At 41.3% G+C, this 25,599-nt stretch overlaps 1 protein-coding gene across 3 annotated transcripts in view; it reads right to left on the reverse strand.

Annotated features, from left to right (window-relative positions):
- Window positions 1-25,599, reverse strand: part of LOC132394129 (semaphorin-4D-like) — a 161,335-nt gene that overhangs the window by 21,852 nt on the left and 113,884 nt on the right. For all 3 annotated transcript variants that reach the window (XM_059969899.1, XM_059969900.1, XM_059969901.1), the window contains 5 exons: window positions 10,453-10,598; window positions 6,420-6,482; window positions 2,743-2,841; window positions 2,562-2,655; window positions 1,652-1,753 (listed from right to left, as the gene is read on the reverse strand). In XM_059969899.1, coding sequence (XP_059825882.1) covers window positions 1,652-1,753; window positions 2,562-2,655; window positions 2,743-2,841; window positions 6,420-6,482; window positions 10,453-10,598 — 504 coding nt within the window. The remainder of the gene's footprint in view (window positions 1-1,651; window positions 1,754-2,561; window positions 2,656-2,742; window positions 2,842-6,419; window positions 6,483-10,452; window positions 10,599-25,599) is intronic.

Genomic DNA, 25,599 nt, shown 5'->3' on the forward strand with positions numbered 1-25,599 from the left:
AGGGTATCGATACTTTTTGCTGTAGGAAGAGGGGGAGAGGGAGGAGGAGAACTGATGCTTGCTGCTGCTTGTGCATGGGAGGGGGACTTGGGCTTCTAATGTTTTTACTGTCCCTCATTCTTCGGTGTACCTTCTGTTTTCATGGATGTCTGCAAAGACCAAGCATTTCTGGTTGTATATTGTATACATTTGCTGATATTGAATGAAACTACTGAACTATGAACTTTACCTTCCTCAGGACCAACACTAAGGCAGGGCTTTAATTGATAATGTGGAGATGAAGCGGCAGAAATCCAGATCTCATTAATTCTGTGAGTGAACCAAAGCACCGACCAACTATCAACATCTTTGCTGAAGATTTGGATCAGCAAGTCTGTCGGAAGTGTGCAGTTCTAATTGTCCATCCTCAGACACAATGTCCAGGTCATCTCATTGGCAAAAAAAAACTATATTTTTCTCTTCCACTGGTCCAGATAAAAGTTTATATGATCAGAGTTAAACTTCTGCCTTGTGAAGACCATATAGCATATGGACAAAACATTCAAAATATAACAGACTACCTCAAGAAGCAACACTCCTGTTTCTAAAACAGATTCAGTTCTTAGATCCACAGATTCTCAAGAGTAAGTAAACCAGATTAATAAACCCCTGTTGCTAAAAATTTGGACATGCTAAAAATCCAAATCTGTCACTTCATAAACCAGATGGAATATTAAAACCGAAGTTCCAATTTCACGTTCTTCTGTAACTTTATACAAACAGCAGGCTTTTTTGATTACAAATTTTCTCCAGCAAACACAATGTATACAAACTAAAGACTGCTCAGTCATCTTGACACAGTATCATAAATCAGAAGGGTGGAGAACACTCTGCATGCTTCTGTAATGCATCATTCCACAGCAATTCAAAAACTCCAAACAGTAAGCTTGCCATGTTTCGCTATCTTGCACAAATTGAATATTACTCAAATGAAGAACTCACTATTAACAGACAGAAATAATTTGTAGGTCCATCATAGTTCACATAGATTCACTGCTACCTGGAGTAACTGAACTACCAGATGTACACTTAGATTTTTTTTTTGAAAACTCTGGCAGGGAAAAGAACTTCCCATCTTCCAGAAAACACATTTTCCTCAGATAATAGGACTGAACCATGAAAGTATCTTCTTTGCAAAGGCCGCTTTATTTATCACACAATGAACATCAAAACCTTGGAGCATCTATTCAAAAGTGTCTCCAATATATATTAAAACTGCCAAGAGGAATTCCATCTCTGACCACAATGAACATGGATTTTGAAATTATATTTCTGGCATTCATGCTTCATTATCTAATCTATTTGTACTTTAACAGCATGTGGATTTAACAAAAGAAAAATGAAACAAATGCAACTGTAATGCTTTTCATGACTTTCAGATGCATCAAAACACCATAGCCTGAAGCACTCCCAGGTACATTTATAATTGCAATGCAAGGAACATCACAACCAATTTTTGTCAGACCACCCAAAAGGCAATTGAACAAACATTTTCATGTCAGCTAATATTGTTTGTTGTTATCCAGGGCTGAGTGGCGCTTGCTCAGTATTGACGTGCATGAAATGATGATCCAAAATACTGGCACAAAGCAGCTGCAAGCAATACACTCACCATTTAGCCAGGGTATTGCATACTCTGTCCTTAAATGACCTCGAAGAATGACTGTCTCACTCCCTAGAAAATTGTATACAGTTCCCGAATAAAGCTCCTGATCTGAAATAATACAAAACAGATTTCTTAATAAATAACAGAAATACTAGAACTAAGCACGCTCTACATAGAGGAAATGTGATATGTTAGTTTTAACATTTTAAACTGTATGACAATCACGTTGTTTGTTCACTGTTCATTTTTAACTGAGTACATTATATTGCAGATAGCTTTCAACTAGGATCAAGCCGCTTTCTTACATGGATGTGAGGAAACGCGAATCGAGACCAGGGGCTGTCAACTGTCACCTGACTGACATTGGTATGCTTATAGGCATGTACGATGCCAGCTTTGTTAAGCATATTTTTTCAATGTTTGGCCACAGTCAAGGATGCACAATTGTTGATTACTTGAATCTCAGAAGGATTCAGTGCTGCTGAATTCATGGCCGTTCCTGGTGGACACGGTAAACTTGGCTGAACCCTTAATACTGCTGAGCTCAAATTTCACAAGTGGTTGCGATCAAAAATTTCAATCTGCATAGAAAATACAAAGTCAAAAAGCAGAGGAGCTTATAATGTTTTTTTAAAAAATTCTCCAATGAAAACACAAGACAAAAAAAAGGGAAGCTTGAAATACCAGTTGCCCTTTTCACCTCCATTACATTGAAATAGTTTACCTTAATGACATCAGTTTGATTGGACTTGAGCCCAGTTACTCTCAGGAGGGGGCGGGTTGGGTAGAGAAAACCCTTGATTTCACTTCAGAGTCCCAATGAAATAAATACGATAAAGGAAACGCTAATAATTTCAGGCAGATTATAATGTACATTGCTGAACAATAAACACAGAACTTACAAATGGATACTTACCAACCATTACGGAAGTGTATTTTTGAGCGGGATCAAATGGACACTTGCCTTTACCTTCCTCATTTCTCTGTTGCAGAGTGAAGTTCTTAATTGACTGTAAGTGCAAAACAAAGGATCAGATAGATTGCTTAATTTGATAAAGTATAGTAGGTTCTACCAAACGTTAAAAATCTATACTTACAAGGTAATCACAAGTTGGTTGAAATGCAAAAGTCCCACAGACATAGAGGGTTTCATCATCAAATTCATGCAATATTCGAATGTAGTTTAGGCATTCTGTCTATAGAAAAATAAATGAATAATATAAACAGTGCGAGTTACAATCAACTTGTTTACAGATCATAATTAGTTCCCCGGCTCTCCAGAACTTTGCTTATGCTCAATGGTCAGGAAATGTCAGTGTAGAGAGGGGGAAGAAAAACAGGGTTTACATTTTTGTTCAATGGTTTTCCATCAAAAGGTGAGAAAGTAAACATTTTTAAGTTGCTAAGAAGGGAAAAGGTGGAGAGAGGAACATCTGTGAAAGAGAGTCAAGTTTATTGTAATTTAACTATATACATGCACATAATGTGTGGGACCATATTATGCAGAAATGAGACAATGTTTCTTCGAACCAGGGTACAAAGCATGGCAGTATACATAACACATAATTTATGATGGTAAAGTCTACAGAGGAATCACACATAAATAAAGTGAATTAATATTAATTAAATATTGTAAGCTGTGGAACAGATTAACCAATGACACTTTAAATACAATGTGGCCAGGTATTCAGAAGACTAAAGGCCTGGGGGAAGAAATTGTTTCTCATCCTGACTGTCCTTGTTTTTAAGCATCGTAGTCTCCTGTCTGATGGTAGGAAGTTAAAGAAGATGTTGGATGGATGGGTGGGATTCTTAATAATACTAAGGGCCCTGTGTACACAGCGCTCCTGGTATGTCCTTAGTGGACGGTAGGGAGACCCCTGTGATCCTCTCAGCTGTTCTCGCAGTCCTTAGTAGGGACTTCTGGCCCGATACTCAACTGTTCCCATACCAGATGGAGATGCAACTTGTCAGGACACTCTCAATGGTGCTCTTGCAAAATGCAGTTAAGACGAGGGGCATGGAGGGAGGGGGGAGCCTTGTGTGCCTCATTCTTCTTAGGAAGTGGAGCTGCCGCTGTGCCTTCTTGTTCAGCGAGGTGACATAAAGAGACCAGGTGAGGTCACCTGTGTTGTGAACTCCCAGGGCGTTGGTGCATTTAACGCCCCTACAGAGGAGTCATGTATTCACAGAAGGGGATGACTTGTCTGCACCTTGCTGAGGTCCACACTGATTTCCTTTGTGTTCTCCACATTCAGGCTTACGTTGCTCTTCTCACATCAGTACACCAACCGCTCCACTTTCCCTCTGTACTCCATCTTGTCATCATTCTTGATAAGGCCAGTCACTGCTGTGTCATCCACAAACCTGATGACACAGTCATACATCTGCAGTAGGCGGAACACAGCCCTGGGGAGTGCCAGTGCTCAGCGTAATGGGACAAGGGACATTGCTGCCCAGACAGACTGAGAGTGGCCTTAAAATCCAGTATCCAATTGCAGAGGGAGGTGTTGAGACCCAGTGAGGACAGTTTCCTCACCAGTTTCAGGGGTATGATGGTGCTGAACGCTGAACTGAACTGAAGTCCATCAACAGCAGTCTAGCATATGAGACCCCATTTTGCAGGAGGGACACGACAGAGTGGAGGGTAGAGACTACTGCATCATCAGTGGATCGACTTGAGCAATTAGTGAACTGGAATTGGTCCAATGTAGCCGGGAGAAAGGCTTTAATGTGCTCCATGACCAGCCGCTCAAAGCATTTCATAATGGTTGATGTTAATCCCACCAGCTGATAGTCATATAGGCAGGTTATTGTCACCTTCTTTGGCACTTGAATGATGGTTGCTGCCTGGAAATCAGAGGGGACAACTGATTGCCTCAGAGAGACGACTGGTGACATCTAAGAGAAAACGATGGTCTGACTGAAGGAATGGAAATAAAAGCAGATGATCCACTTAGCAGAGAGAGAAAGAGGGAGGGAAAGAAACTCTTGGAACTTCTAGGGACAGAATAGTTGTTGGAAGACTGTAATAAAATAGAATGCTAGAAATATTCAGCAGATTATGTAGTGATGTGGGGAGGAGAAGCTCAGAGTTAATATTATACAAGTATGACCCTACATGAGGATCTGGTCACCCCTAGCACAAATAGGATAGCTAACTGAACCTGCTGAATCGACTAGATATCCCAAGAGTTACAACCTTGCTAAATAGAAGAGCCGCTGTTCCTTGAACTTGAGGGGATTTTTGGGACAGTGAAGGATATCAACCGGTTAAAAGATTTCAAGTCGGGTGGAGGAATTAAGTGACAGGTAACTGCAAGTTAAAACTGAGGTGTACACAAACAACTCATACAATGTGAGAAATTTCTAGAATTTTTGAGTACTGTCTAAGGAGTAAGTTATAATGTTGAAGATCATAGAAGGAGTTTTAGTTGGTCTTGAAACTGGAAAAGATAACTGCATGAACAAGCAGCATATCTGTGCTCCTGGTTTAAAATTGGATTTCCACTAGTTTGGAAACTGCCATGATCATGTACCATTCTCGTATGCATAAAATATACAAACGCTGTTGTCGTTGTTCAGTACCATTGAGTTGCTATCGACTCATGGTGGCCTAATGGATACTGAAGTTGTCCACTGAGCTTTTGTGCCAAGATACAGAAGTAGATCAGGGCTGTCTTAATTGTCCTGTATTAAACCAGGCATCACTTATCTTGTGCTAAGAGACTGTGAACCATTGTGACAAAAATTAAAAGGTGGTTCTAGATTCACTATTTTGCCTCTTAGCACACTAAAACATTATTTATAGGCATTATTTATTCTGTCAATCAGTAGGTTGGTGTTTTGCACTGTGAGGAACTGTCACAGAAGAGACGGCTCCTGGAGCAGACAAGGCAGGTTTATATTGGAATGTCTGGGGAGGTCTGAGGCACTGAACAGCTTGCTCCTGCTTTATTTTCTCATGCATATATTTTCAAGTTTAGGGTACTTCAGTCAGAGTGTTTCTTAAGAAGTCAACTAATCTGCATTAGTTTTCTCAAATGCCAAGGACACCACATCATGAACAATGAGTGTGACACACAGAACTGTTCGCAGGAAGTCCAGGTGCAGCCATGACTCACCTGGAAAGACTGCTCAGGTCCCCGAATGGTGGGAAGGGGAAAAGGTAAAATCCCAGGAGTTTGCATGGGAGGAGGAGTGGTTGGCAGAAAAAGAAGACTAAACTAGGCAGTTGTGGAAGAAATGGATCATTTGGAATACTGCAAACAAGAGGGACAGTGCAGAATCTGGTGGAAATTACAGAGGAGAATCCATTGAACGTGGAGCCTGAGGTGGAATGTCAGTAAAAGGGAAAACTTTACTTCGTTCTGTCTCAGAGCGGAGGGGTTGAAGGCAGAAATGTGGGAAAGGGAAAGTAAGAACAGGGTGAAAACTGACAGGAAAGATAGTGCAAGCCATAATATCAATATTGTCATTAATGTGCTGGAAAGAAGGATGGTGAGGAGGCCCAAGTAAGATTCAAATAAGGACCAGTCCAAACATCCCACAGAAAAGACTGGCAGGACTTGGGACGTTTCCTTTAGGAATGGTAAGCAGAATTGAAGGAAAATTTATTCACAATAAGAGTATGTTTTACCAGCTGAATGAGGTTGAAGAGGGAGACTGGGGATTGCTTTTCAATGAGCAGCTAATAAGTGTTACTTGCAGGCTTTCTATGGAATCTGCTGAAACAGTTCAGTTTATATCTCAATCAGATCAAATTAAAAATTACCTCTTTAGATTTCCCTTTAGCAGCACAATTTCTTTGCTTTACCTCTGAGACTTTCCAGAAGACCTGAAATAATAGGCAAAGTCACAGCAATAAATGCAGGAAATGAACAATTTCAGCACCAACAGACAACTGTAGTGGTCCAAAATTACAAGTTAATACATCTGTAAGACAGAAACAGCTAATCACAAAGAGGAACTCAGCAGGTCATGCAGCATCTATGGAGGGAACTGAACAGTTAATGCTTCAAGCAGAGTCCCTTCATCAGAACTGGAAAGAGAGAGGGCAGGAATCAGAATTTTAAAATGGGGGATGTGGGAGGAGCATGAGCTGGCAGGTGGAGGGGGGAAATCAGGGGAGTAAGGATGATATGATGCTGGGAGCTGAAAGATGGAAGAGGCAAAGGGCTGAAAATGATGTAATCTTTTAGAGGGTCAGTAGACTGTGGAGTAAAGGGAAGGAAATGGAGGACCATAGGGAAGAAGGTAAGGATGATGAGCAGGGAGGGGCAACAGCAGGGGTAACGGGGGCACAAAGATAAGAGAAGGGGGGGGGAATAGGGGAGTGGTTACTGGAAGTTAGAGTAATTGATATTTATGCTGTCAGGTTGGGTACTACCAAGGCAGAATTCAAAGAGCAGTTCCTCTCTTCTGCGTCTAGCCTTAACTTGAAAGTAGAGGAAGCTGGTGCAGACATACCAGTGTGGGAATGGGAAGTGGAATTAAGCTATGTGACCACTATGAGATCCTGCTTCTGGCAAACAGACAGCAAAAGTGCTCAATGAAGCAAATTTCCGATCTGTGTCGGGTCTCACTGATAAGGAGGAGGCAGTAACAGAACACTGGATACAAAACCTGCCGTTGACTGATTCACCTTGAAGTGCTGCCTCACTTGGAAATACAGTTTAGAGCCCTGAATAGTGGTGAGGGAGGTGATGTAGGGCAGGTGTAACATTTAGGATGGTTATAGGGTTAAGTGCCTGGAGAGGTATCAGTGGGGAGGGATGAATGCACAAAGGAGTCGCAGAGGGAGTGATCCCTACCAAAAGCAGAGGTGGAGCGAGGGTTAAATGTGCTTGGTGTTGGGATCCCGTCGAAGATGGCAAAAGTTGCAGAGAATAATATCTTGGATGCAGAGGCTCTTAGGGTGGTAGGTGAGGTGAGGATATTCCTATCCTATTCCTGTCATGCTGAGGGTGGGGACAGATTGAGGGCATGTGTGGACAATGGAGGAGATGCAGGTGAGGGCTGCATTGACTGCAGTGAAGTGAAAACTCCATTTTCTGGGGGGAAAACACGGAATATAAACCCTTATCATGAGAACAGATGGGGTGAAGACAAAGGAACTGAGAGAAGAGAACAGCATTCTTGCAAGTGATACTGTAGGAAGTAATGTAGTTAAGGTAAGTGTGGAGTCAGTTGGTTTGTGAACAACATGGGAATATAATCTGCACCTGGACTGAGATAGATCAAGAAAAAAAGAGAGAGGTGTCAGAATTGGACCGAGTGAACTTAAAGGCAGAGTGAAAGTTAGTGGGGAAGTTGGTGAAATTGGTGAGCTTTGCGTTGATGCAGGAAGCAGCGCTCTCTCAACAGCTCCTTCAGCCCTCCCCACTGATACCCCCTTCAGGAACCATCCCAAATGTTACACCTGCCCCTGCACCTCATCCCGCACCACTACTTGAGCTTTGAACACTCGTCCCGTGTGAGGCAGTACCTCACATATGAATCCGTCGCTGCCACTTATTAAACCCAATGTTGTCAATAATCGGCGAGACCTGTCTCAGATTGGGGGTTTGCTTTGTTGAGCTCCTTCGCTATCTGTAATAAGAAACAGGGTCTCCCACAGGTCAACACTTTCACCTGTACTTCCCCATGTCACACAGACATATCTGTCTACAGCCTCCTCTACTGTCAAGTTGAGGCCAAACACACATTAGAGGTACAACACCTCATAATCCACCTTGGTAATCTCCAACATGATTGGATCAACATTGATTTCTCTAACTTCTGGTAACCACTCCCTTCTGCCTCTCCTTCACCTCACCTTGTGGTAGCACTGCAGAGGGTGTAGAAGAGACTTGACATGGACAAAGATATGCAATCAGAAATAGGTTTATTAGCACTGACATATGTCATGAAAATAGTTGTTTTGCAGCAGCACTAAAGTGCAATTCATAAAAATACTAATTTAAGTTACAATAATGAATGTACAAAGCTATAAATAATGCAAAAAGAGTGAAAGAATGATTTAGTGCTCATTCATAAATCTGACAGCAGAGGGGGAAGAAGCTGTTCCTGAAATGTTGAGCGTGCATCATCAGGTTCCTGTGCTTCCTCTCGACAGTAGTAAATTGCAGAAATGAGAAAAAACTAGGTAACGCAGGATCATTTTCTTCCGAATGGGTGAAGCTAACAAAAGATTTTATTGAGATTTATAAAACTGAGAGGCTTAGTTGGAGCAAGTGGAAAGATCTATGTATTTTTATCACCAAAGGAATAAAAAACCTGGAGGCAAAGAATAAATAGGAATATGAGGAAATTATTTTCACTCACAAATAAAATGCTGATAAAATCTGCATTATATTGAAAAAAACACTCGGGCATGTACTCAAAAAGCCATGAGCTGCAGGAATAGGGGCTTGTGGGTTGATAGGTGGGATTAGGCTGGGTAGCCTTAACAACACAGAGTCAGCTGACCTCCTCTGCTGTCATAAAAGTACCAAGATTCGGTAATAAAATAGCTACCACTCAATCAAATTATGCAAGAAAATACTTGCCAGGAGTGGATAGATTACAGATGACCCAATAGTAAAGTTCAAGATACATTTCAAGAGAAGTATATGAGTGATAAGAGAACAATGTGATGATGGGATTATATGAAATAGGACAGGAGAAACTTTGACTGGAACAGGAACAGTGGCACACAGCAGATGGAACAAGTGGCCCGTATCCAGGTCCTAAATTCTCTGCAATAGGTAACATGATGCGTGTACTCCTCCGCTGAGGTTGGTAATTAACTGATCTGATTTAAAAAGAGAAAACTCCAACTCCTCACAGTATTCACACCAAACAGGGAGGCAGAAAGCTGTGGCACAGTATTATGAAAAATCTTTGGAACAGAAATTATGCCAGATGACAAGAGAGTGGTGAATGCTAGCTTTCTTCCACAGTGAACAAGAAATCAGGCAGAAAATTAAAGTCTTAGCTTTAGTATGGGAAAACTACTAAATCCATAATAAAAGATTATACATATTAATGGATGATTAGAAACAGTTATGGAGCTACTTAGAGACAGCTAATGTGGATTTATCAAGAGTCATGCTAGATTAATTTGATATTTTTTAAAAAATTAACGAAGTTCACTGTACAGCTAAAGCTAATGCAATGGTGAGCGCACACTTTGAAGATTTCAAGGTGTTTGCCAAAGTGCTATGTACATACAAGAGTGCTTTATAATTTAAGGCACATAATACTAAATACAGGGCAGAAACAAAAGACGTTTAAATATGGTTTTCAATCTGCCAAGACGTGTAGTGTTGTGCCCCAGGTTCTAAGCTGGGACTTGTCGTCTATTTTATCAGGAATTTTGAAATCAACAAAAGCAGAGTATCAAGTTTGCCAATGAAATTAATGGACAGATTGAGGATAGTGGAATTTAATATATGGGAACAAGGAGTTGTACATGTAGAAATTGAATGGAACAACAAGAGGTGGAGCTACCTACATCTTTAAAAATAAGGGTACAAGCAAGTCATAAAATAAGTGTTGATTGTTATTAAAATTGCTTTTGAATATGTTTTTGCCACTAAAGCCCCTTATAAAACTCTCCGAAAGATGCACCTTAGCATGGCTGATTTGTACCAAATCTCAGTAAATTCAAAAGAGTGCAAAAGTATTAAAATGCTCAACATTTCCTTAACACAAGGTAGTAGGCACAGGAGGGCAGGAGGGCAAATCTGTGAGGAGTGAAAAAGGATCAACAGATGTAATGAGGTTGCTAAAAATCAATCAACAAGAATATGTTTGAAAGTTACCTCATGCCTTTTATCCGAAATATCTAACATGTCCACAGCAAAGATGGCTTCCTGGGCACCCACATACAACACTCCTCGATCTTCATTAAGCAAAAGTGTGGAATAATTTGATACCCCAGTGGCAGAAAAAGTGATCAAAGGTACTTCTGCAAATAGTCACATTGAACATTACTACCAAGATTCAACAAATCAAACTGAATATACAGCAATGCATTTTAAACATTTCGATAGAGCAAATGGTGATATAGCTTGACAAATTATGCATCTACACCTAGACTTTAGGTTCAAATCTGATTCAAATAAAGCCTGTGGGGAAGGAGAGAGGGAAAAAAAGGATTCAAGGTTACTATGCAGCCATAATGACCAGTTAAAACTTGCTTTCCTTTGTCAGTTCTAACTGAAGTCAATTTCCCCACAGTCTACCAGCTTTCTGCCCATAGCTCAGCATATATGATTTCACATACAAGGTCATAGCTGTGGACAGCACAGTATTTATAAAATTCAGTCTGTTCAGATAGTTTTCTGAGATTGAAATTAACGTCAACGTTGATAAGACTTTGCTTCCAATTCTTGTTGCAATTCATAAATGACCTGAGTAAAGTTGAACATTGGTTAAAATGGCGTCTATGAATAGTAGTTAAGTGGCTTCATTACCACCCTAGACAATATGACAATCATTTATTATTTTTTCCCCTTCTGTGAGAGCAATGATGCTTTTACAACTGACTTGACATGCAGTGGATGTTGTCAAGGTTTGATAATGGCTAAATTAATTATAATCATAATTTTGTAACATGCGTTCGCACAAAATATTTTCCTGCTCTAACACAATTTCTTGGAAATTATTTTTATTTTCATGAAATATTCAAAACTATACCCACAATAGTTGGTGTACTGATAAGAAATCGAGGAAAAGAAATCAGACACAAAAGCACCCAAATCTTTGCCAAAAATATGTAAGATTTCAAAATATTTATTTTGCCTACTCTGTAGCATGTCATTCACATCAGTACAATGAGGTATATAGCACAAGGGAATAGCTATAAGAAAATGCAAAATATAGGTAGTTTTACAGTTACAAAGAAAGTGAGCACCGGGAGTCAAGAAGGAATAAGGTCAGGGCAAGGTATATTTGTGAGGTCAAAAGTCCATCTCATCCCACACTATTTGACTATGACTATTTGATAATCAAAGTTTTATTTTCACAACTTCAGCAACAGAAGAGGAGATTCAAGCCATTTACTGCAAACATTACATAATTGTCAATCAACATCTTAAACCCATCGCTTCAGCAAATCAACCTAAGATTTCATTTCCTTTTGCATTGTTTTTGCAAGGGTATGATTGTTGTGGAACAGAGCATCAGTGGAAAGTTCCAGATTTTCAACAAATTTATTTTTAAAATGCTACTTTACATCCTGTGGAAATTGCTCTCATTCTCAACTTCAGAGGAAATACTTTTTACTTTATCAACTGCTTTGGCCAACTTAAAAACATCTCAGTTAGCTTACATCAGTTATTTAAAATCAAGAAAATACAAGCTCACTTTATGAAGCATGTTCTCTTGATTGAAATCTTTTAAATCTGAGTGTTGAAACAGCTCAAGTCAATATATCCTCTCAGATGCTTCATTCATCCTTAACCCTGCTACCTGAAAGGACACTCATCATAACTGTACACAAGCTCTTATCTTGTTCTTTACTATCACCCAGGGAGCCAAACAGGCCATCCAGGTGAGAAAATTAATTTATTCTTCTTTCAGTTTGGTGCAGTACATTGTGCTCATGAATTGACAAACTCAACACAGGATGTGTGAATGCTTTGCAATCATCTTTCAGCTCAAAAACACTTCAAGTTGCCAGTTACTTATCAGTTTAATTCTTCATCCCACAGGAACCTTCCTCTTAGCTTTCCAACAATGCTCAATTCAAGCTTGAAGAACAATATCTTACCTGGCCAATTCTAGATTCACCCACCTACAGCATTAATTCACTCCACAGATACCAGCTGATCTGCTGAGTATTTCCAGCATTCTCTTTTATTTCACAGTTCTACACAATCACCTTCCTTGAGCTAAACACTTCCAAAGAGAATAACCAGCATTCATTCACCTAGTTCTAACACTTTTTCAGTTCTGATGAAAACTCAGCAACTTGCAACATTGCTTCCTATTCCGCAGATGCTGCCTGACCTGCTGAGTATTTATTACATTCATCTCAGAACCCAAGCATTTGTATTTTGCTGTCCTCCATCTAGGTTTCCTGAATAGAATACAGGTAGTCCTCGAGTTACGAACGTCTGACTTATAGACAACTTGTACTTATGAACCAAGGAAGGAGAACACCGTCTGCCACTTTAAATTGGATTGCGACACTGTCCGCCATCTTAAGTCGTTGCCGTTGACACTGTGTTGAGTGTGCAACTTTGTATTTGGTTTAAATTTTTCTTAGCAAGGTTCACCCTGACACCCTCCCCCCCCCCCCCCCCCCCCGCCACCGTTTCGGTTGGCTGGTGGCTCAGTGAGATCAGGGCTGGGCTCGAGAACGGAGGTTCCCGAGTTCGATCTAGTGACAGACCACTCCCGAGCGCACCAGGTTGATGTCGATCCAGTGACTCCAGTACCATCCGTGCTGGGTTGATGTCGAGCACACAACTCGACCTCACAAAAAAACAAACCACTGCCACCTCCAGTTTAAATTCCCATGCGGAATAGTGTGGAGGATCAAATATCCAAACCCAGCACAGCCCCCACTTGTCCCATTTAACCTGTCTCAGTGCGGTGTTACTTAGGACCCAGTGGAGCTCGGGACCTGCCGCCCGCAGTGTTTCTGTTCAATTGACGTGAAGTGATCGCGATTGAAAATAAAGTAAAATAATAAAGCGTTTGGAAAGAGGCATCTGTCATTGGAAAAGTGTTAGGCTACAGTTGGTCAACGATCAGAACAATTTTAAAGGATAACAGATAAAGTGAGAATGGAGCATGTGAAAGACCCTGCCCCGATGAAAGCTACAATTATTACTATGCAACGCAGTGGTTTAATTATTGGAATACATACATTTCTTAAGTGTTTTATATGCATAGAAAGGTAAAATATATTAAGACAAATGTTTGCTTAATTCAGATTCAGATTGTCATTTAGAAACCACAAATGCAATGCAGTTAAAAAATGAGACCACGTTCCTCCAGAATGATATCACAAAAGCATATGACAAAACAGACTACACCAGAAAATCCACATAACATTTGGCAATCCCCAATCCAGAGTCCGGAGAGGCTGCTGCGTATTACTATCACGCTACCGTCTTAGCGCATTCCCCGGAAAGCAGCTCCAAAACCACCAGACAAAAACAAGACCAAAAACTAAAGCTACAGGACCTGAACAAAACCACATAATTACAACAGTGCAAACAATAGCATAATTGATAAAAAAAAACAGACCTTGGGCACAGTAGAAATAGTCCAAAGGTGTTAAAAGGACTATAAGTTCAAAAGAAATCACCACACAGTTTCCACAAGTCCCCAGGGTCCTGACAGAATCGTCATCCCACACCGGCGGCAGAAGGGAATACCCCCGCTATGGACTTCCACGGCGCTGCCCGACTCAGCCTCGCAGACACAGCACACACCGAAAGCAACCTGACCGCAGTGGACTCCGACTCCATCGAACCTCTGAGCCGAAACCCATCCCCTCCAGCACAGCTTCTCTGATCACCTTCCTCTATCGAGCGTATTAAGGTGGCCCCACCAACAGCCATCGGCAACGCGATCCCGAGGACTGGGGGCCTGTTCTTCCCAGCAGAGCCCCGGACCTCACAGCAGCAGCAGCAATGAAGGTGGTCTTCCTGGAATTTCCTTATGTTCCTCCGTGCTCCCACATCTGTTTTCAATCGATTATGATTGCGCACGGCACCCCACTTCACAAATAACAGATAATCAGTTCCAGAGTGGCCGCAGCAAGCTGTATCGCGCTGCCATCTTGGATCTTGAATAATACCGGATGTACTTGTTCCGACTTACGTACAAATCCGATTTAAATATGGACTCAGGAACAGAATTCATTTGTAACTTGGGGACTTTCCAGAATGTTATACAATTGCCAAAATAAAACTTCTACTCTTTTTTGCATTTGCTCATTACCTGCATTGTTTCTGAACTCCTAAATCTCTACCTTGATCCACCTTTCTTGGCTCTAAACAGTGAATTTTAAATTTGGTTTTAGTTGTGCAATCTCGCTCAAAAAGAAACAGACACAGACTGCCCCTGTGTTACAAGCACATAACTTGAGGTCACTCTTGGATAAGAAGGAGTTCCCATATTATTAAATTCAAAAGTCTAACATATATTTGTTCCTATGAGCAGCAGGAACTGCTTCCTCTCTCCACAAATTTCAGTAATTGTTCATTCTTATGTGCTTTTGTTACCATTTATTATGTGGCAATATGATAATCATAATCAATTTTATGTAACTTCGGACTTACAGACAAAATTGACGATAAAAGTGCAACCTGTGTATTACCCAGAGACAATCTGTATGTGCAAAAGCCAGTCTGGTCATGTACTAAAGTTAACTGATACAAGAGGAATCAAGTAGTTAAGGACAACTGATTATGTACTTTGATATTCCAAACCGACTTTCAGCTAAATCCCTACTGGTGTGTACACTTCAACAGATTATCCTGAGTCTATCACATTGATATTCACACAACCCTTCTTAGATAGCCAACCAATGAGGTGACTGCCCCAGTTTTCAAACAATGCAAAAAGTGCATGATCTGCGACGCATTTCCTTCAGAAAAGCATTTCTCCAAAGTGGCCAAGAGAAGTCAAGTGAATCTTGATTAGCTGAACAACGTTCAGCATTTTTCTGATACCGTTTCAACAATGGTATCTGTCCTACACTGGGATGAGCCAGTTTGAACCATTCTTAATATTTGTTTTCTGGGGGTCTTGTTTGTAAAGTTGGTATCCACAAGTTCATTGGCCCCACTATTAGTGAAAGCGTTACTCAAGGTAGTAAGGAGAATTTTTTTATAATGGATTTTGCAAGGTGGGAGAAACACACTCCCACGTTGGTTGATTTTCCTCCACTCACCTCAAACTCTTTTTCCTCTCCATCCCTTATCTGAAATCTCTCCTACTCTCAATCTCCCTCCCATCTATCCTCAAACCTCTCAACCCTGACCACCCTCCCCTCTCCGCAGATGATCCAACTGCCCAGCCGATCAAACAGTAGCAGGAATCTGAATCAGACTGCAATAGCTGACATTGTGGCAAACAATGTCAATTAGGACCTGGGCTCACTCTCAGCGATCTGGTGGCTGGGGGGGCTGGGTGTGGGTGGAGGGGGAAATGATGGCAAGAGGGGGGAATCCAACACTAGGTTGTGACAGACACCAACCCAAAATTAATGATACCCGATTCTTTAGTAGAAGGCATCTCCATTATTTGAAAGCTTCTGGACTAAAGTGCAACGAGACTTTTCCTCAGACTGAAATTTATGAAGAAGATGCAATGTATGCAAGAGGCTACACTGTACACAACTCCGGTCCATGTGGTTTCCCACAACTTCCAGTTCATATCATGCACACAAGGAATGCCACATCACTAGTCAGTAGCACTTCCCCTTATAAAGACGTGCCACTTGGTTCAACTTTAGATGCAATCTGCTCCAGACAGTATTCTATCATGCAACTTCTCCTATGAATATTTTAGTTTCCTCTTTTTAAAATTTAGAGTAGACAGGTTTTAATCATGTTCCTCATTAATACCCCGAACAATATTAACAAGGCACTGGTAATGTCACTGAATTGTTTATATAATTCAATAATTGCAAATTATACCTATCGTGCAAATAATCTCAAGTGAAGATGTGTTCAACACTGGGGTAAAAAAAATGCTCCTCTTTTCAAACAAAAGGAAGTCTGCAGATGCTGGAAATCCGAACAACACAAACAAAATGCTGGGAGAATTCAGCCGGCCAGGCAGCATCTATGGAAAAAAGTACAGTCAATGTTTCGGGCCGAAACCCTTCGGCAGGACTGGAGGGAAAAAAGGCTGAGGAGTAGATTTGAAAGGTGGTGGTGGGGGGGGGGGGGGCAAGGACAGAGAAATGCCAGGTGACAGGTGAAACCTGGAGGGGGAGGGATGAAACAAAGAGTTAGGAAGTTGATTGATAAGAGACAGAAGGCGATGGAAGAAAGAAGAAAGGTGGGGCGGGGGAGAGAGTACCAGAGGGAGGTGATGGGTGGGCAAGGCGATAACTTAAGAGGAGCTCAAATGGATGGGAAATGGTGAAGGAGGTGTGGAGGCATTACTGGAAGAAGCTTGAGAAATCAATGTTCATGCCATCAGGTTGGAGGCTATCCAAATGGAACAAGGTATTGTTCCTTCAACTTAAGTGTGGCCTTAAATGGAGGAGGCAATGGATGGACATATCAGAATAGGAATGGGAAAGCCCCTCTCTCATGCTATCTCCTTGGCCGCCCATCACCTCCCTCTGGTGCTCCTCCATCCCCCCACCTTCTTTCTTCCACGGCCTTCTGTCTTTTTCACCAATCAACTTCCTAGCTCTTTGCTTTATTCCTCCCCCTGCAAGTTTCACCTATTGCTTGGTGTTACTCTCTCCCCTCTCCCCACCTTTCAAATCTACTCCTCAGCCTTTTGACTTGGGTTTCAGCCCAAAATGTTGACTGTACTTTTTTCCCCATAGATGCTGCCTGGCCTGCTGAGTTCCTCCAGCGTTTCGTGTGTGTTGCTTTTTTTTGTTGTTCAAATGTAAATTCATCATGAGCTCAAACAACAGGCAACTGCATTTTCCAAGACGGAATGCTGTTTAATACTGGTCAAAGAAATTTAACACCGACTATCCACAGAAAGAATTTTGCACTTCAGACTACCACCTTGCACAGTACAACAACTGCAGGGTTGTATCCACCTAAAATATGGGTGGTGGAAATGAAAAGGAATGCAAACCAGATACAAACTGTAGTGGAATGACAGCCAGGCCAAGCTTCAATAAGATGGGATAACCACTCCAAGTAGCAACTAAAGTACTTTCTTAAAATTTATTTTTCAGTATGGGACCATTGTAATTGACCTTCAGGAGATGGTGGTGTTGAGCCATCTGCCTGGACCACCAAGGATCTTGTCCCACAATGTTGCTGGATAGCAAGTTCCTAAATTTAGATCCCATTAATATGAAACAACACAATATGTTCCTCTGTGCTCGGAGCTTGACACTTCATAGCTGAAACATGGACTTAAAGCACGGTCCAACATCAAAACTCCTCCCAGAAGCCATACAGAAAGGATACACTAATTTTGAACAGAATTTGAAAAAGATCTATTAGCTCAATTGTTGTAAGAATAATATTAAACCCAACAATATGTAACATTCCTCTCTGCACTGGCTGGGAATAACAGAGTCCCTACTCGACATGAAATGCCACCTCAAAATGGTGTGGTCCTATATCACAAGCTCAAAGTGTAAAAACAGAGTTGGGGATTTGAGGAGAGGAATTATTAAGGTTATTTTCTCTAGGAGGCACTGAAGTTATAGTGAATTATCAGTTGTTATTTGATTGTCCCATAAAAATCAACCAAGTCTCAAAACTGAAACTCTAAGTGTGGTGGCACTGATCAGCTGCACACCAAGAGAAAAGGCAGCAGTTTATTAGAAAATAAAGATCTGGTTGCCCGAGTAACTTCCATCCAAATGATGAGGAGAAAGAAGAATGCTCTTCAAACTGTTCACAGATAGAAACTGCTGATTTTTGGATGGCGTTGGCAACCAACAGCGACATTTTGTAGGCAGCTCACAAAACTACTAACTACTCTAATAGATACACTTCATCTGAACTGCGATCGTTGAAGTCCGCAGACTGGAATTTCCCTTTAAGGGATGTACTTTTGAACAGACTAAACAAAATGCTGTTTTTGCCATCTCCTGAGGGACTCAGTAAACTAGACTCCCAAGAATGCAGCTATGGCCAGAGCAGCCATCGCTGTGTCAAGGCCTGATAGCAGAATACAAACTCAGGCTCGGCTCCATTACTCCGTGCTGGTTATAGTGTCGAGCAATATTAACATAGTCGAGGCAGGCCAAGAACAGAAACCGAACAGGTGTTCAACGCTGTCTGCTTGTGTTTGACTGGTCTCTCTCTCTTTCTCTAACTGCTACTACCATCAGGCAGCAGTTTCAGGAGTCTTGGGCCAGGTTCAGGAGCAGTTGTTCCCTGGGCTCCGGTACAGGCTTCGCTCGCTTCTCTGCTGAACTGACTCCGTAGCCGTGGGCTCACTTTTGGAGACGTTAGAGTTCATGTTCCGTGTGTTATCTGTTTACTTTTTTTCACTACTTGCATGATTTGTCCTCTTTTGCACATTGGATACGTGGCAGTCTTTGCTGTGTGTGGTTTATTGTGAATGCTACTGTGTTTCTTTGTCTAGTGAGTGTCTGTAAGGAGATGAATCTCAAGGTTGTATGTGATATACAGACTTTAATAGCAAATTTGAACTTCGAACTGTAACATTTTCACCAATCACTGCTTTTGGAAATGGATGCCTAAGCTGGATTCAACAGAAGAGATACTGTGTGATTTGATGCCTTTCTTTTCTGTAGAGGTGGAAAAAAACTCCCCAGACTTCCAAGTATCCTGCACCAAGCACAGATTTTTGCTTTTTGTTCTGGTCTGACTGAAATACTGAGCTTTGTATGTGCTCACTCTGCCACAGCTGTGTTTCTCTTAACAATGTAAATGATTGCTTTTCAATTTGCTGCCTAGCAACGCTCAGAGGCACGTTCACAGAAACACACATGGGCTTTATGCAGAACTTCTCTAGGTCAAAGGACAGGGCAAGGTGAAAGTTCAAGCTAAAATGATAGACCAATGCCCAACACAATAAAGCTGTCCAAGGATCAGCCTATTGTTCCACAAGTCTGTACTTGAAATTAGTATCTGAAATGCAGAATTATGTTTTCATTTCAACTAAAATGTACTATCGATTCAAGTAAACAACAAAAATTAAATAGATTTTGAAAAAGTCATGATGGATTTTAGTTGGTGTAAAATTGTTAGCCGGGAAGCATCTGGATGGATTCCAAAGTTCACGGTTGTCAGAATCAGATTTAATATCACTGGCATGTGTCATGAAACTATTGTTTCGCAGCAGTAGTATATTGCAATACATAGTAATAAAAACTGTAAATTACAATAAGTATATATGAAAAATAAATTTTAAAAAGTAATGTAAAAAGAGGTGAAAAATACTAAGGAAATGTTCAAGGGTTCATTGTCCAATCAGAAATCTGATGGCGGAAGGGGAAGAAGCCATTGAGTGTGTGCCTTCAGGCTCCTGTACTTCCTCCTTGATGGCAGCAATCAGAAGAGAGCACGCCCTGGGTGATGGGGGTTCTTAATGATGGATGCTGCCTTCTTGAGGCATTGCCCTTTGATGATGTCCTGGTTGCAGGGGAGGCTAGTGCCCATGATGAAGCTCATTTGAGTTTACAACTTTCTGCAGCTTTTCCCAATCCTGTGCAGTGGCCCCTCCATACCAGATGGTGATGCAACCAGTTAGAATGCTCCTTATGGTACATCTGTAGAAATTGGAGCGTCTTTGGTGACATACCAATTCTGTTCGAATTCCTAAGGAAATATAGCTGCCGTTGTGCCTTCTTTGCAATTGCATCAATATGTTGGGCCCAAGATAGATCCTCAATTATGTAGACATTCAGGAACTTGGAACTGCTCACCCTTTCCACTTCCGATCCCTTGATGAGGACTGGTGTGTGATCCCTTGATCTACCCATACTGAAATCCACAATCAATTCCTTGGTCTTAATGACTTGCTGTTACAAAGATACCTCCACAGATGCTGCATGACCTGCTGTTTTTCTCCAGTAGTTTGTTTTTTTTTGCCCTTTATATTAGGTCCTTTCTGTTTTTGAGATAACAGGTTTTTACTGCAGAAACATCCTGATTCATACCAAATGCGTAGGCTGTAAAAATAACCTTTCCATTATAGTCTCCAATGAAGCCAAATATCATGCGATCATTTCAACATGGGATCAGTAAACTTAAGAAAGTTAACTTCATGGCTCAATGATTGTGTGGACTTTGATTTGTGGAACAATGACACCAATTTGTGGAACAACGGCTGAAAGGTTTAATTCTGCTCCTGTGTCTTAAGATCCAAGTTAATGGAGATACTTCGGGCTTGCCTTCAGGACGGTGCTGGTGATACACAATGTTTTGCAGGCAGCTCACAAAACTACTTGATATACAACGGATTCCAGTTAATTGGGCCATCAGTTATTTGGGATACCTCACAAAGAACAAAAACTAATGGAAAATATTGCCAGGATTCCTTTTGTTCATTTGGGACACCATGAAGATTATTTGAGACAGGAGACTACTGCTGAAGTTTCTAACTAGCATCAGTCATGTGCACTTCTGTGGCCATTAAACACTACACCATGCTTCCAGTGAACAGTTTTTAAATAGCGCCGGTTATCTGTGTTTGTTCAAAAAGAAGAGATTTTTGTCACTGATGGGTTGTGAGAAATAAGCAGAAAGACAATACATAACTGTTCTGCTTCAGACATTCAGGCTTGGAGATGTCAGAATTGGCCAGGAATGAAAAAGAAGCAACTTCAATACTTCTAGTTAGGAACTACAAAAATTAAGATATCAACAATCACCTTAAATGATACAATGATAATGAAGATTTAGAGGATTCAATCGTCGAAAGCATTGTACGAAGGCAGTCCAATATCTGAATGGGGTGTCTCTGCTAATTTTGTTTATTTACAGTTAACCAAAAGAATATGGCAGCATACAGTGGATGAATTCTTCTGTCAATAACTATTGGGAACCAATTATATAGAACTAATTTGCTCTGTATTTCATTTAAATACAGTATCTGTTACTCAGTTTGCAACAATTTTTTAAAATATGTTTTTAACTATTTCCATGAAACTTGAGCTAAATGGGGCAGCTGCTTAATTGGGCCAAAATATACTGGTTGCGATGTGTCAATTAATCAGAATCTTTCTTTTGAGCTGCGGATCACTACAATTTCTCTTTAAGAAACACTTCTGAACCATCTAAACAAACTAGTGATTTTATGACCTCTTATAGGATTCAGCGAACTTGACTCTCAGGAATGCTGGTATAGCAGCTTGAAGTGGACGAAGGTCGGCCATCGCCAGAAGAGAGGACACTGGGGTGAACTTCAAACACTGCCTCTCCTCAGCATCCTGTTAGCTAATGTACAGTCACTGGAGAACAAGATAGAGGACACAAGGGCAAGATGGCTTTATCAGAGGGAACGAAAAAGCTGACAAAAAGTGGTGGATACAGCCCAGTCCATCAGGAGCAACACTTTCCCAAGAAAGCATCATCCATCATCAAAGACCCCCACCATCCAAGGCCATGTTCTCTTCTTATTGCTGCTATCGGGAAGGTGGTACAGCTTAGGTCCCACATCACTAGATTCAGGAACAGTTAGTACCCTCCAACCATCAGGATTCTGAACCAGCGTGGATAATTTCATTCACTGAATTGATTCCACAACCTATGGACTCGCTTTTAAATACACTACAACTCTATCTTATTTATTTATTTTGTTTGGATTAGCATAACTTGTGTTCTTTTGCTTGCACATCGGTTCTGTCAGTCTTTGTTGTTTATCACTGGTTCTATTGAATTTCTTTGTTCTACTGTGAATGCCCACAAGAAAATTAAATCTCAGGATAGTATATGGTAACATCGACATACTTTCCTAATAAATTTACTTTGAACTTTGGCTAAAACGACATGTTTTAAGGGCTATTTCTATAGGACAAAGCAGAGGATCCTAAGAAGAAGGTTTCAAGCAGAGGGCTTGGGTTAAGCTGAGAGAGACGGGTAGTCCACTTTTAAATGAGCTATAAATGAGTAGGAAAAAATACAACAGGGGGAGTGATATAGCTGACTGGACGCATACACCAAATACTGAAATTAAATCATTACAGAAGGAGCATGCTAAAAATAAAAACAACAAGGATCCACATTGTGTTTGGTTTGGGTTCAATTTAGTCAAGAAGCAAAAATCATTAGGGAGAATCTGATGAGGGCCAAATTATGTGGTTTTCATCTTTCTGGTGTTTAGTTTCAAGTGAGGCTCAACGTCAATGCCAAATGGTCTGTTTGAGCATAAAAGATCTGAAAGTATAGCCGACAGCTTCAGTGTGTTCTATAACTGCTAGTGGTACACATGGGAAAGCCACGGCATGCATAAATAGCAGGAGCTGAACAGAGTGAAAGTCAATGAGACTGAACATTTCCCTCCACTATTAACCAATGTTGCTTGCCAGTTATCTTCAGGCAATCTGCTGCTTGTCCAAACCCCTTAAACGCATTTAATATTTTTTATAATCTTCACAAAATCTATACAAAGTTTTGTCTTTTCTGCAGGTAACATACAAAACAAACAATATGCACATTCAGAAGTACTCACCCTCATGGTTAATCACTACACAAAATCTGCCCACAATATTTTCAGCTCTCCCTCCCTCAACTCTTGATACTTGGATGTGTCTCAATTATAATGTCTAGTGATTTCTGAAGTTGCTGCAAAATGGGATAGCACTCATATATTTTTCTGGGTGAAGAATTCTTGGCTTGATATACAACCCCACACTAGCAAACAGTCACCGGGAAATTAAATTCTTCAACAGGCAAAGAGCCTTGTGAAATGCTATGAGATACAATTCAAAGAATGGTGAAGCATCTGGCTGATGGAGTTCAATCGTCCAAGTGTTATGTTTTGCACTTTGGGAGACCAAATGCAAATGGACAGAACACAACTCATGGGCAGGCCCTTAACAATGTTGATGTATTAGAGGGATCTTGGGATCCAGGCCCAAAAATGGCTTATACCCCAAGATGACAAAGAAAACATGTGGCATGCTTGTCTTCACAAGTCAAGGCACTAATTTCAAGAGTCAAGAAGTTATGCTGCAGCTTTATAAAAATCTGGTTAGGCCGCAACTGCAGACATCCCACCCTGCAAAAACTCATTTCAGGGAGGTAGCTCCATCAATTTGCGAGAGACTCCTGGGAGAGGTGGATGTCTGCAATAGAGTAGCTCCTTAGCAGCTAGCCAGCTAGTTTAAATGACGTTAGCTATGCTAATGAATGAATGACACCTGTTAAACTCACCTCAACATGTCTTTTACATTTTAACCCACCATGAGCAATAGAAAAGTCACTGTTGCAAACGGTGCAGCGAGCAACACTGTCATTATTTTTTACCCCTATTAGGCAAGGGTACACTTTAGTGTAGTCTAAGGTGAAATACGTTTTATATTTTCTTTTTTTGGTACACTCTTGCCATGTCTTGCTCTGTCTTTCTGTCGCTCGCTCTCTCTTGCTCTGTCTGTCTGTCTCTCTCTCTCTGTCTCTCAAAAAAAAAAATCAATTTCCAGGATATTGGATATAATTTGCGGGCGTCAGGGAGCCACTATCAACATGTGGGAGACTCCCGGAATTTCCAGGAGAGGTGGGATGTCTGCAACTGGAACATAGCATTCAATTCTGAACAGCCAATATTGGAATGATATGGAGAGTTTGGAAAGGGTGCAGAAGCAAATTTAATAAGATGCTCCCTAGATTGGAGAGGCTGGACAAATCTGGGACACAAGAATTTCTGCAGATGCTGGAAGTCCAGAGCAACACAAAACAAAATGCTTGAGGAACTCAGCAGCATCTATGAAAATGAATAAACAATCGATGTTTCGAGCCGAGACCTTTCATCAGGACCGGAAAGGAAGGGGGAAGATGCCAGAATAAAAAGGTGAGGGAAGCAGGAGGAGGACAAGCTAGAAGGTGATATGTGAAGCCATGTAGGTGGGTGGCTGGGGAAGAAGGAATCTGATAGAGTGGACCATGGGAGAAAGGGAAAGAGGAGGGTGACAGGCAAGTGAGAAGAGGTAAGAGCCCAGATTGGGGAATAGGAAGAGGGAGGGGGAGAAAAAGAAAGAAAGAAATTACCAGAAGGAAGAGTCAGTGTTCCTGCCATCAGGATGGAGGCTACCTAGACAGAATAAGATGTTGCTCCTCCACCCTGAGAGTGGCCTCGTCGTAGCACAAGAGGAGGCAATGGACTGAAATGTCAAAGTGGGAATAGGAATTAACATGGTGGGCCACTGGGAAATATGTTTCTGCCAGATGGAATGGAGGTGCTTGTCAAAGCAATGCCCCGATTTACGTTGCGTCACTAATGTAGAAGAAGCTTTCGGAGCACCAGATACAACAGACCAATTGCAACCATTAGATTTGCAGGTTAAGTGTTGCCTCACCCTGGAAGGACTGTTTGGGGCCCTGAATGGAGGTGAGGGAAGAGGTGAATGGGCAGCTGTAGCACTTTGGCTGTTTGCAGGGATACGTGCCGGGAGGGAGGTTGGTGAGGAGGGATGAATGGACGTGGGCATCATGGAGAGAGTGATCCCCCTGGAAAGCAGAAAGTGAGAAGGAAGCAAAGATGGGTTGAAGATGTTGAAGTCGTGGAAAATGATGTGTTAGATGCTGAGGTTCACGGGATGGTGGGTGAGGACAGGTGGGAAGTTGGGGTGAGTACAGATGTCCAGGAAATGGAGGTGATGCGGGTGAAGGCAGTTTTTCTCCTAGGATGGCAAGTGAGGACAAGAGGAATTCTATCCATGTTAAGGTGTGGGAAGTTGGGGTGAGCGTGGATGCCCAGGAAACACCCTGGGTCATTCTCTTTGCAGTTTCAGAGATCGAGAGGAGACCTGATACAAGTTTATGAGTGCACAGGGGGCACAGATAGGATAAACAGCAAGTTTTCCCTGGGTCAAAATATCTAATTCTAGAGGGCATGTACTTAAGGTGAGAGAGGGCAAGTTCAGAGTAGATATACGGGGCAAGATTTTAATAAAAGAGCTCTGGGTGCTGAGAATGCGCTGCCAGGTACGGTAATGCAGGCATTTAAGGGGATCTTAAACAGACGCATGACTGTGCCGATAATGGAATTGATATGGACATTCTGTAGGCATCTAGCAATAGCATAGGCATCTAGCAATAGCAATAGCATTTAATTAAGTATTAGTTTAATTAGCTCGGCACAACATTGTGAAGCAAGAGGCC

The sequence above is a fragment of the Hypanus sabinus genome, chromosome 5 (genome assembly GCF_030144855.1).
Source record: "Hypanus sabinus isolate sHypSab1 chromosome 5, sHypSab1.hap1, whole genome shotgun sequence".
NCBI lineage: Eukaryota > Metazoa > Chordata > Chondrichthyes > Myliobatiformes > Dasyatidae > Hypanus > Hypanus sabinus.